Source organism: Oryctolagus cuniculus, chromosome 18, assembly GCF_964237555.1.
Source record: "Oryctolagus cuniculus chromosome 18, mOryCun1.1, whole genome shotgun sequence".
NCBI classification, from domain to species: domain Eukaryota; kingdom Metazoa; phylum Chordata; class Mammalia; order Lagomorpha; family Leporidae; genus Oryctolagus; species Oryctolagus cuniculus.
The window spans coordinates 66532306-66544549 of NC_091449.1; the positions used below are offsets into that span (position 1 = coordinate 66532306).

A 12244-nucleotide genomic window follows, 5' to 3' on the forward strand; every position below is an offset into this window, starting at 1 on the left:
CCGCACAGGGTGCCCCCACCCCCACTCCCCGCGGAGGCCTCCAGGCTCAGGGAGTGACAGGTGAGCTCTCTGGCCCTTCCGGCTCTCGCCTGGGGGAGTTGCAGGTGTCCAGGGTCGGCGCCTTTCAGAGCCCCTGGGTGCCATTCCGGGCCCCCCCCCCCGAGACCCCCGGGGGGCTGCAGGCCTGGGCTTCTGCGATTCTGGGGCCCTGTGCGCCGGAGCTCCTCCACCTCAGCCCCAGGCCCCCCTCCCGCTGGACACGGGCTTGGCGGCTCCAGGGCGGGCGGCTGCTGTGAGTGCGGGAAGCGCAGGCAGAAGCAGGGAGCACTCAGGTGCTGGCCAGGGGAAGGCGTGGGCCAGTCGGGTCCAGCGCGGCGGCGGACAGGAGCGCCGGCTGCAGCCGCGGTGCTGACGCTGCGAGCGAGGCCGTGGCTGGTGGAGCAGACCAGGTGCACAGAGCTGCGGGAGGCTGCCCCAGCGCCCCGGGGACGCAGGGAGAAGACAGAGTTCCCGGAGCCGCCGCTGGACCATGGAGGGGCCACTTGCAGAGATACCTCCCGAGCAGAAAGCAGCACCCTGGCTTCTTCCTCCTCCTGCCCTCTGCCTCCACTGCCTCCCCTCCACCCACCCCTCCCCCTTGCCACCGCCCCGGCTGCCCCAAGGGCTGCTGGGAGAGGAGGCATGCAGGGTCGTCCTGCAGAGCAGCAGGCTGAGGAATGCCTGACCCTGGCATGAGTGAGCTAGACAGAGAGGGGAGGGAAGCAGTGTCCCGGCGATGCCAACGGCACGTGCAAAGGCCCTGTGGTGCCCTTGGGGAGGCACCGGGAGGGGCCAGTGGTCAGGCAGCCTGACCTCGAACCTGAGAGCACTGAGACCCATGGAGGGTTTTGAGTAAGAGGAGACCCAGGCCAGGTTTGTGCTTCCGGGAAGACGGTGCTGGCTCTGGGCAGGCAGCAGCTGGACAGGCCCCCGGGGCAGCAGCTGGGCGGCCAAGGCAGCCAAGTGCAGCCCAGCCCCAGCCTCCGCTGCCCCCACCCTTCAGCCTGGAGCGCTTCTTACAAGCAGACGCGGCTCCCGTGACCCTGTTCCCCTTGTGCGCTGGCCGCCTGGCGTGTCCACAGGCGAGGCCCCCCTCAGCCCACCCGGCACCCTGTGCCCACTGCCCGGGTGGGCGTGGCAGCCCCTGGGGCACCTGTCGCAGCTCAGCTTCAGGTCTGATGAACAGTGATGTCTCTGCAGGGGCTGGGGCCACCCAGTAGCAGTCTTTCTGGAAGACACGTCGGTCTAGCCGGCCGGGACACCCCCCCCCCGTCCCTCCCCGATTCTGTGCTAGGGTGAGCCGGGGACCCGCACGCCGTGCTCGGTCCTCACGGGAGTTAACTCAGGGTCCCCAGGAAGATGAATGACAAATCGGCATTCCCCGGAGGGGGAAAGGCACTTGGGGCTGGAATTCAGAAAAACCGAATTCTACTGGAGGCCGTGGGGCGCTGGGCACCCCTGGTCGGTTAGGGAGACTGAGCAGGTGCAGAGCCCCTCCCCCCCAGCGCCTCCCTGCACAGGGGGTCTTCGGGAGGTGAGCGCCCGACACACTGATGCAGGCAGGAGCTGGCTCGTCCACGGCCTCGTGCGGCCCCCTCCCTCGCCTGGTGGCTGCCTGTGGTCCACCTGCCCCACACCGGCCAGGATGCAGGAGCGTGGCTGGGTCCTGCCCCCGCACAGCCACGGAGACCAGCGGCAGGCCTGACTTTCTGCCTGGGTTTCGCTGTCTGCAGGCAGAGTAGCCCAATCGTCAGTGCGTGGGTTCTGGGGTCTCAGGGCCAGGCTGGACTCTGGAAAGCTGTGTGACCCTGGCTCAGGACCTCAGCCCCGTCCCCCGGAAAGCAGCCATGACCCCTGGGCACCCCCACCTCGCTGGGCGCTGCGGGATTAGACGACACGGCCAGTGCGTGCAGAACAGGAGCACTTTGGCCAGCCAGGGGGCTGGCATCGCTGTAGCCAGGAGGCCTTGCACCGGCCGCCCGCTTGGCCCCTGCCTGGCATGTAAGCCAGGCCCCCGAGGGGTGGAGCCAGGCCCTCAGCGGGGTGGGAGCAGGGACCGTAAGTCACGGTTTCTGAGGCCTGCTGTCTTCCGACAGCTGGAATGTTCTAAATCATTCTCAGGCCCGGGCAGATTGGAATTTAAAAATGTGTTTCCCCTTTTAGAGTGAGCCATGCCCAAGTATTTCTGGCCTGTGAAAGGAACACAGTTTCAGAACCAGGGCAGAGAAACCACATGTGTGTGCCCAGCCCGGCGACAGTGCCGGCCACAGAGGCCTTCGCCCCTGCAGGCCCTTGGCTGCCCCCTCGGGAGAGCGGCAGGGGCGTGGGGGGAGCAGGGGGGGTTCTGGGGCTTGGTGGTGGGCGGGAGCTCAGCGAGGCAGAGGAGGGCTGGGCCTGGGAACTCGGGAACCCTGGGAACCGTCCCAGGCGCCACGGGCGGACACGGGTGCTCAGTGTCACTGAGTCTGGGTCCCTGCCCGCGGCTGGCGGCGCTCCTCCTGGGGACACATCCCGCGGATACGCGCGGACCCCACGGGCACATGTCCCACACCCACCCGCGATGCAGGGGCTCAAACGCCAGGACACCTGTGTCCACGGACTACAGGAACCCCACAGACTCACAGCAAGAAGGAGGCCCGGGGCGGGGGTGCGGCTACGCTTCCGGCTCCAGAGAGCACAGAGCTGGCCCCCGGAGCACGGCTCAGCCTCGGAAAAGTGACGGCGGCGCGTGCGAGGGGCCAGACACGCGTGGGGCCACCTCATTCCCGTGGGCCGTTCAGGGTGGGAAAATGCAGACGCACACAAAGCGGATGAGTGGTCGCGGGCTGGGGAGGGGCGGCGGGAGAGGGCAAAGGGCACGGGCTCTCTTGGTGGGGCGATGGCCGCACCCTGACGGTTGCAATCCCGCGGCCACGGCCCCGCCTGGGTAAAGCGGCTGAGAAGTTCCCAGCGCAGGGGAATTAGAGCGCGGGGGGCACGGCTGTGGGGCGGAGGCGGGGGTGCAGGGGGCTTCTGGGTGCTCCGTGCGCGGCAGTGCCGCTGGCTGTAGCCCAGGCCGAGGCCCGGGCTTCTGCGTGGAAGTGACCCTGGATTACAAGGCTTCCCAGAACAGCACGCCCGGTTAGCATCAGACACGTGCTTCGGGGCCACCCAGCGTCCCCTCCCACGACCCGGCAGACATGTACATAAAAGGCCGGGGACTGACCTCAGCGGCCCAGCGGATCCGGCACTGCTGACCTGCCCGCCAGCCCGTGAGCCACAGCCCGTGTCGCCACAGCTCCAGGGCCCGAGAGCCCGGGCTGGGCTGATGGCGGCAGGCGCTGACAGAGCCCCAGGCCGGCCTCCAGGGCGTCCAGCTAGCCCTGGCCATCGGCCTCCCTGGAAGGCCCCAGCGAGAGACAAGGACAGCTTTATTGTGAAGGCCCCGGGGAAGCTGGCCCTGGAGCCCGGCCGGGCGCTCAGCACACAGCAAGGCGCGGCCCAGTTGCATTTCGGCTCTGATTTTCCCAGCCCTGTGGTTTCCGTGTCCCCATCGGTGAAACTGCGACCACGGTGCTTATCGTCCAGGTCCCACACGGTCGCCGTCACCGCTCGGGGGTGCCCACCAGCCGGTGTTGTCCCTGCTGGATGCCAGGCCCCCGGAGGCAGCAGGAGGCTGGTCTTGGTCCCCTCTCCCCCACACCGCACCCTCCCTGCCGGGGAGACACCCCTGGCCGGCAGCCGGGCAGCCTTCAGAGGGTCATGAGGCCCTGCAGTCCACGCGAGATTTGGACAGGGCGTGGGGAGGCCAGGCTTGCTCCTCCCTAGCGCCTTTTCCAGGCTGGGAGGAGCGAGGCGCTCCGAGAACCTGCAGCACGCGGACCCTGCGCCGTGCCTGCAAGCCGTGGATTCCTTCCTGAGCTGCGGCTCTCAGCAAGGCACTGGCAGCCCACAAAATGTCTGCTGAGGAGACCCCCCACCCGAGGTGGAAAGTGGTTGCCCCGCCCCCTCTCTGACGCAGGTACACGTGCGGAATGCTTGTGTTTAGCAGGTCACCGCCATGCAGGTGTGCGCGACGCAGGGAGCTGCCAGCCTCCCCCAGTTCCTGCTTTTGGGGGTCTCCGTTTGCCCACCTTTAAAATGGAGCTGGAGCGTCCCACCCCGTGCCGCCCCACGTCCTGTGTCACCAAGCTAAGGGGTGAAATGGTTCCGCCTTCTCACTGCCAACTTTTATTTTTTTCTTTTGTGAATGGCTACATTCCTTCCCTCTGAGCCAGGATACATTGTGGCCAGTGGCCTGCCATGTTTGAAGCTCTCCGGTTCATTCTTTGGCTGAAAGAGAGAGAAAGGAAAAATAGGGCAGTTGATGATGCATTTTGTTTTTCTGGGCCCCCGTGAGCCAGAGGCCAAACACTTAGCCCCGGCTGCCTGCCTCTGGGAGGCACCGGGGTCCTGGGAGGGGCGCCAAGGGCGCACGCGCGCTCAGGGGGCGGAGGCAGCCGCGGGAGGGGAAGTTTGTCACAGGGCGGGAAGAAGGGCTGGCTCCTGTCGGGCCTGGGGGGAATGAAGGCTGGAGCTGGGAAGGCACGGGGTGGAGCCGGCGTCCCTGGTTCCAGCACTGATGGCGCCCTGACCCCATCCTGGGCCTGGGGAAGCTGGGGCCGCGCGGGGCTCAGGCTGTGCCCACGGGGAGGGGCAGACACACAGGACTCGCGGTCAGATGACTGGACAGGCAGCTGCACATGCCAGATGTGCCCAGATGGGCCACGCTGCTGGCCTCCTGGGGCACGGGGCTGGCCTCTCGATCCCCAGGAATCTGTGGATGATTTTCAAGCCCTGGGACTCTGTGACAGAGGAGCCTGGAAGAAGGGCCAGTTGTAGCCAGAGTGTGGCTGGGCTGGGGACAGCGAGGCCGTGCGCCGGTCGCTCCTGGCACAGGTCTGAGCCTCCAGCCACCCTCATGTTCCCCATCAGAGACAGGTGCGTCCAGCCTGCTGGGCCTACGAAGCCGAGATGAACAGCTCTGGGTCTCCTCTCAGCTGGCGCAAACCTGCCTGTTTCGTGTCCAGACGGGGGCTCCCGATGTAGGGGGACGGTGAGGAGTCTCCAGGCTGCTCTTTGCCTGCAAGCTGGCGTCTCAGGACTCGGGGCGAAGTGAAGCTGAGCAAAGGCTGGGCGGCACACAGGCACTGCTGCTCTGTGCCTCAGTCTTCCCACCTGCACACTGGGCACAAAGCAGAGCCCACCCGACCGGTCTGCTGTAAAGTCGCCACCTGGCAGGCACAGGGCCCGGCGTGGGGCTGGCTTCCCAGGGCGTGCACGATGCCACCATGACCTCTGCGTCCAGGCGGTGGCCTTGGCCTGGAGTGTCCATCCGTCCTCACCCAGCGCCGCAGGCCATGCTGTCTCGTTGCCCTTCTGCTACAGTGGGGAAACAGCCTCAGGTGAAGATGCAGGCCCGGGCCACACAGGCAATAAAGGGCCCATCGCCTCCACCCACGGATGACGGCCATCATCACCCACCTGCCTCCTCTCAGCCCTGCCCGGAACGTTCCTGAGCGTTAGTCTCTGAGAGAAAGCAAAACATCCAGCCGGACACTGCCCACTCCCTCTGCCTCTATGCACACACACATGCATGTGCACACGCATGTGCACCCATGAAAACATGCACACACAGATGCATGCACGCCTGTGCAAACATGCACGCACACACAGGCAACTGTGCACACACGCAGACATGCGTGCACACCCATGGAACACACACACGCACGCACGCAGGAATGCATACATAACAAAGTTTGGACCCATGCAGTTTTTACAGAATACAAAGGAATTTTTAATGAAAAAAGCTAAGCATGGATTTCAGTTTTTCCCACTGAACTAAACCTAGTTTTTTTAAAAATATTTTATTTGTTTATTTTGAGAGGTAGAGTCAGAGAGGTCTTCCATCTGCTGGTTTATTCCCCATATGGCTGCAGCAGCCAGATCTGAACCAGAGCTGCGCCGATCTGAAGCCAGGAGCCAGGAGATTCTTCTGAGTCTCCCACGCGGGGGCAGGGGCCCATGCACTTGGGTCATCTTCCCCTGCTTTCCCAGGCCACAGCAGAGCTGGATTGGAACGGAAGCAGCCAGGACTAGAACCGGCACCCACATGGAACGCCAGCACCGCGGGCGGAGGCTTCAGCCCATTGTGCCACAGTGCCAGCGCCACCAGAACTACTTTTTAACTGTGTTTCCTTCCACAGACATTTTTCAAAAAAGGCTTATTATTAGGCTTATTATCTATTCGGGAGACGAAGTGACAGAGAGGGAGAGACAAAGAGCAAGACATCTTCCTCCTGCTGTTTCACTCCCCAGATGCCCGAGTCGGCCAGGGCTGGGCTGCAACCAGGAGCCCAGAACTCGTGCTTGGCCTGCCACGTGGGTGGCAGGGACCCAAACGCTTGAGCCATCTTCTGCTGCCTGCTCAGGTGTGCGTTAGCAGGGAGCTGGACCAGAAGCAGGGGCAGGAGTCGCTGCCAGGTGCTCTGGTGTGGGACACAGGTGTCCCAAACAGTGGCTTGGCCCACTGCACCACAGTGCCTGCCCGGCACAAACTTTTTTTTTTTGACAGGCAGAGTTAGACAGTGAGAGAGAGAGAGAGAGACAGAGAGAAAGGTCTTCCTTCCCCAGATGACCACCACGACCAGTGCTGCGCTGATCCAAAGCCAGGAGCCAGGTGCTTCTTCCCGGTCTCCGATGCGGGTCAGGGACCCAAGCACCTGGGCCATCCTCCACTGCCCTCCTGGGCCACAGCAGAGAGCTGGACTGGAGGAGGAGCAACCGGGACAGAACCGGCGCCCCGACCGGGACTAGAACCCGGGGTGCCAGCGCCGCAGGTGGAGGATTAGCCTAGTGAGTCACGGCGCCAGCCCGCCACAAACTTTTCTAAGATTTATGTATTTGAAAGGCAGAGTTACAGAGAGGCAGAGGCAGAGAGAGAAAGAGAGGGAGAGAGGGAGAGAGGGAGAGAGAGAGAGGGAGAGGTCTTCCATCTGCTGGCTCACTTCCCAAATGGCAGCAATGGCCAGGGCTGGGCCAGGTCGAAGCCAGGAGCCAGGAGCTTCTTCCGGTTCTCCCATGCGGGTGCAGGCGCATTAGCAAGGAGAGGATAGGAAGTGGAGCAACCGGGACTTGAACTGGTGTCCACATGGGACGCTGGCACTGCAGACGGCAGCTTTACCTGCTACGCCACAGTGCTGGGCCCTCAGAAACCCCTCAGAAACCTCCAGGCGCCTCACATGCAGTGACCCACCACGCACCAGACCCCGGGCCCAGGCACTGCTCTCTCTGCCTCGCTCCATTCCCTCGCACAGAGCCCGTTGTCCAGAGCAGGAGAGCGAGGCTTGCTGGGTCCAGGGCTAGCCAGGGACAGATCTGCAGTGAGCAGGTGTGGGAGGGGTGGCCAGGGGACAGGAGACGCAGGAGCACCCATCGGTCGGGCTCTTGAGCCGAGACACTGGCCGACAGGGAGGTGCTCCAGGGGGCCAGGCCAGAAGCGTGAGCCTAGTGGGCTTCGCCGAGAGCCGGGAGAGAAGTCCCCCACGGAGCCCCCCGGGCTTGCCAGCAGCCTCTCGGCCTGTGTGGGCAGGCCTCTGCCTGGGGAAGCTCCTCTCGGCAGACCCTCGCCCCTCACCGGGTGTGACGGAGCCCCACCCCCCCACCTCCTGGGCGGTTTTGCTGACACAGCGTTTCTGGGGCTGGGCGGGCCCCAAGTCCCCCACCTCCAGCCGGGATGCTTTTCCTGGCGGCCCCTGGACTGGGAGCCCTGGCCACCCGCCAGGGATCCCACGGGGCGGCCCTTCCTCCCCTCCCACTTATTTATAAGGCTCGGCCCTCCTGCGCGCCAAGAGGAAACCCGGTTTTATTTACACGTCAGCACCCAGCGCGTGGAGGGGCCCGCCCAGCACCTCTGTCCCCAGGCCGCCGCGGGCGGCAGCTGGCCGAGGGTCAGGGCAGCTGTGAGCTCTCGGAGCTGAGGTCCGGGGAGGCCCGACGTGGAGGCCGAGGGGTGCTGGCCGTGTCCCCGCGTGGACAGTCCCCGGCAGCCGCAGATGCTGCCCTAGGCCGGGGCCTGCAAGTGACGAAACCCACTGAGTACACAGGGCCTCTGCCTCCTCTTTGCCCTCTGCGAAATGGGACTGCGTTAGCGCCGCGCGCCCGAGGAGGCCACTGTATAAAAGGTGCCCAGGACAGGGCTCTGCCCGGCCCCCCGAGTCTGTGAACAGGGAGTTTCACACGCAGGAGCCCTCAGCCAGTGCCTGGCCGCCCTCGGCGCCTCCGCGGCCAGCGCCGGGGGAGTGGCGGGCGGCCGAGGCCTCTGTCACCAGGGCGCTGCGGTCACTCCCGGGCGCGCGGAGGCGGCTCCCCTCTCTTCGCCGCGAATGGGGCAGCGCGGGCAGCTAGGCGGGGGCCGGACCACCCCGAGCGAAGGCGCGCGGCCTCCTTACCTCCTCCTGCCTGACCCTTAGAAAGCTCAGCCCCAGCCGCTCCTGGGCTTCGGGGTCCCCGAGGAGGGCGAGCGAGCGAGCGAAAGAGTGCGAGAGAGGAGGGGGCCCTCCTCGGGGCCGGACGCAGAGGAGAGCGGCCAGAGCCATTGTGCGCAGCCCGGGCCGCGGCGGGGCGGGCGGGCGCGCGAGGGGGATCCCCGCCCCTGCGCCTCCGCCCCCGCCCCCGCCGCCGCCCCCGCCCCCGCCCCCGCCGCGCGCCGCCCGCGCCCCGCCCCCTCCTCCCCAATTAAATGACCCAGCGCTTGGCAGGCGCCGTAGCTCGCACATGCGGCCGCCGCTCCAGCCGCCCGGGGCCCGCGCCGCCGCCGCCGCCAACGCCGCCGCCAACGCCGCGTCCCGGCCGCGCTCGCCGCGGCGCCGCCTCGGCCCGCGCCGCCGCCAACGCCGCCAAGGCCAAGGCCAAGGCCAGCGCCGAGGGCTCGGCAGGCCCGGGGGGCGCCCGCGCCCGCGCCGCCCGCCCGCCCGCCGCCAAACTTTGCGGCGCGCGCCCGGCGCCCACATGGTCCGGCTCGGGCGCGGCGGCGGCGGCGGCGGCGGCGCGGGCGGGCGCTGAGGGCGGCCCGGGGCGCGCGCGGCCATGAGCGGGCGGCCGGCGCCGGTCTCCCGCAAGCAGCGGCTCATGGCAGCCGTGGGCGAGCGGGCGGCGGGCGGCGGCGCGCCGCTGTCCTGCTTCATCTGCGGCGGCGGCATCGGACGCGGCAAGGAGCTGAAGCTGCAGGTGAAGCAGCCGGCGGCGGGCGCGGGGGCCCCGGCGCAGCCCTTTTTCCCGTTCCTGCAGCAGCAGGAGCCGGCGCCCGGCGCGCGCGAGCTGTGCCCGGCCGACGGCTGCGTGCTGGTGTGCGCCGTGTGCCGCTGCTTCTTGGGCGAGCAGTGGGCGGCCTTCGAGCGCGCCCGCACGCCCGTGGACAAGCGCATGTACTGGCTCAAGCGGCCCCACCAGTGCGACGCGGGCGCGGGCGGGCGCCGCGGGGGCGCCGGGGCCCCGCGCGAGTGGAATGTCGCCTACGCGCTGGGGAGCGCCGCGGGCGACGACGACGAGGACGGCGCGGGCCCCGGGCAGCGCGCGCCCGCCGAGGACGCCCGGGACTCGGAGCTGTCGGAGCTGTCGGACGCGGAGCCCCTGTCCGAGCCGGACCCGGCTGCGCGCGACGCCGCCAGCCCGCCCCCGGATGGGGCGCCGGGGCCTCGCGTGGGCCGCTGCCAGGAGTGGAGGCCGGCGCCGGGACACCCGCCGGGACAGGGCGCGGAGGCCCTGGCGCCGGGGGACACGGAGGAGGAGGAGGAGGAGGAGGACGAAGGGGTCCCCTCGAGGCTCCACGCGGACAGGGAGCCCAAGACCGGCGCGAGGCGCGGGCGGAAGGGGCTCGGGCGGCCCTGGGTCCCTGAGCCCCGGGCCAGCGTCCTGCGGGGCATTCACGAGCCCTGGAAGGCCCTTCCTGGCGGGGTGGCAGCCCCTGCAGAGGGCGTGAAAAGCGCACCCTTGGCCCGGGCCGCCAAGCCCCGGGGCTGCAGGCCGCTGGGAGACCCCCTCGGGGGCTACTGCACCTCCGAGGACAGCGAGGTCAACATCACCAGCGAGGAAGAGGACCACAAGGAGCCGGCTCTGCGGGGCCCCTGCAGCCCCGGAGAGAAGGAGATGGGAGGTGGCGCTGCGCCCCGGGCCCCGGCGGAGAGCCAGGCGGCGGCGCCGGAGGGCCCGTGCTGCTACATCTGCGGGGCGGCGCTGTCCCCGGCCTCCCAGCACCGGATCCACGTGCAGAAGCAGGAGAAGCTGGCGCAGGCCCCCTTCTTCCCCTCCCTGTGGCTGCACAGCCCGCCCCCCGGGGCCCAGCCCATCAGCCCCGGCGGCAGCACCCTCGTGTGCCTCTGCTGCTTCTCCTCGCTCATGCAGCAGTGGCACAGCTTCGAGCTGGCCAACGTGCCCGTCCTGCAGCGGCTCTACGTGGTGCCCCTCAACAGCCACGGCCCGGCCATGGCCTCCAAGGGCCGGAGGTTGCCCAGGGAAGAGGCCCTGCCTGCTGCCGCCGCTGCCGCCGCCACGGGGGCTCTGGGCGAGGCCTGCTACCTGTGTGGGGAGGACTGCACCCAGGACGCCCGGGCCGTGCCCTGCCGGACGGTCAACGGCAGCGCCAGGAGCACCATGCACTTCCCCTTCCTCAGCCTGCTGCCGTGCCCGCCCAACGCGCGGGCCCCCAACAAGCGCTGCGAGGTGCGGAGCTGCCCCAAGTGCTTCAGCGTCCTGGAGGACGTGTGGGCCCTGTACCGGGCCTCGCAGGACGAGGAGCTCATCACCTCGGTGCAGGGCTTCCTGGGCAGGTACCACCAGGCCTTCTCGGCCTCCGACGCCGCCCTCCCGGAGCTGCCCGCCGCCACCGCCGGCCCGGCGGCCGTCTGCTACATATGCGGGGCAGAGCTGGGCCCCGGCAAGGAGTTCCAGCTGAACGTGAACCCTGCCAGCCGCCTGGGCGAGAGGGAGCCCTTCTTCCCCTTCCTCACCGTCTACCCGCCCGCCCCGCGCGCCCGGCCCGCGGACTCCACCGGCCTGGTGACCACCTGCGTGCTGTGCCACCACGACCTGCTGGGCCAGTGGCTGCAGCATGAGGCCCGCGGCCCGCACCACGCCGCCAGTGCCTGGTCCCGGCAGTACCAGGTGAGGACGTTCGTCTGCTTCTTCTGCCAGCGAGAGAAGAAGCGGTGCCTGGGGCTCAAGTCCGTGCGCGTGGCCCGGCTGCCCCTGTTCCTCTACGCCCTGCGCGCCAGCCGCAGCCTCCTGGTGGACGACGGGCGGCAGCTGACCATCGGCGCCTGCGTGGAGTGCGGGACCCTGGTGTGTGCTGGCCAGGGCCTTGCCCGCCAGGCCTCCGTGGGCTGGAGCTCCCCGGCGGAACCCGTGAAGAAGGTAAGCGCTCGTGGCGTCCAGAAACCGGCGCGGGGCAAGCAGCGCCCTTGTTCTCTGTTCCCCAGAGGGCGAAGGCGAAGTCGCTAGTTCTGGGCGGCCCGCTCCAGGCGCCGGCTGCTTGGGGGCACGTGAGTCTGGTTGACCTTGAAGGCTTGGGGCAGGAGGTCAGAGCAGCGCTCTTAGGGCAGGACAGGGTGCCGTGGAAGGCCTGGGCCTGGGCGTGTTTGCAGGGGAACCCATCAAACGGAGGAAGCCCGGGGCCCGTCCGTCCTCCGCTTGGTGACGCCGGCAGGTCGCCGGAGGTGGAGGAGACTCCGGGCCGCGGCTCCCGCGGCCGAGCTGTTCCGAGTTCCAGCCGAGTTCGCGCTTTTCCTCTGAGACTCTCCCTTGCTGAACAGCAGATGGGAACAGACTGCAGATGCAGGGGTGTGGGGTGTGGGGCGGGGAGGGGAGCCCGCGGCCTGGGCTCCCCGTGGATAAGGCCTCTGGCCTTGCGGCTGCCCGCCCAGCAGAGCCAGCTGGGGCCCAGGTCATCTGGGGTCTGTCTGGCTTTGCAGACTCTGCCTTTGGGGGGCCTGGGGCAGTGGGGTGCCACTGGGGCCTGAGACCCCCGTTTTCTCCAGAGACAGTTAGGGGGGCTTTTAATCAAAGGCCCCGAGAGGGAGCCGCTGGCTGAGGGGCGTGGGGGGGTGGGGACGTCGCTCTTCCGTCCGTAGCAAGCTTCCTTGCACGCGTGTGCGCCCTCCCGGTGGCTGTCACGTGTGTGCCCCGGCCACAA

At 68.1% G+C, this 12244-nt stretch overlaps 1 protein-coding gene and 1 long non-coding RNA gene across 5 annotated transcripts in view; one reads left to right on the top strand and one right to left on the bottom strand.

The window, feature by feature from the left end:
• Positions 1-7904: 7904 nt before the first annotated feature.
• LOC138846371 (uncharacterized) lies at positions 7905-8685 on the bottom strand. Its single transcript, XR_011383853.1, has 2 exons — positions 8508-8685; positions 7905-8131 (listed from the first exon to the last, which is right to left on the bottom strand). It is a non-coding gene; the product is annotated as an uncharacterized lncRNA (long non-coding RNA).
• A 462-nt stretch (positions 8686-9147) lies between these two features.
• GSE1 (Gse1 coiled-coil protein) overlaps positions 9148-12244 on the top strand; it is a 299545-nt gene continuing 296448 nt past the window's right edge. For 2 of the 4 annotated variants that reach the window (XR_011384131.1, XM_070062815.1), the window contains exon 1: positions 9148-11466. Coding sequence is in view for 3 of the 4 variants with exons in the window: in XM_070062815.1 (XP_069918916.1) it covers positions 9187-11466 (2280 nt within the window). In the remaining variant the exon portion in view is untranslated. The remainder of the gene's footprint in view (positions 11467-12244) is intronic. The other 2 variants (XM_070062816.1, XM_070062814.1) reach the window with 2 other exon arrangements.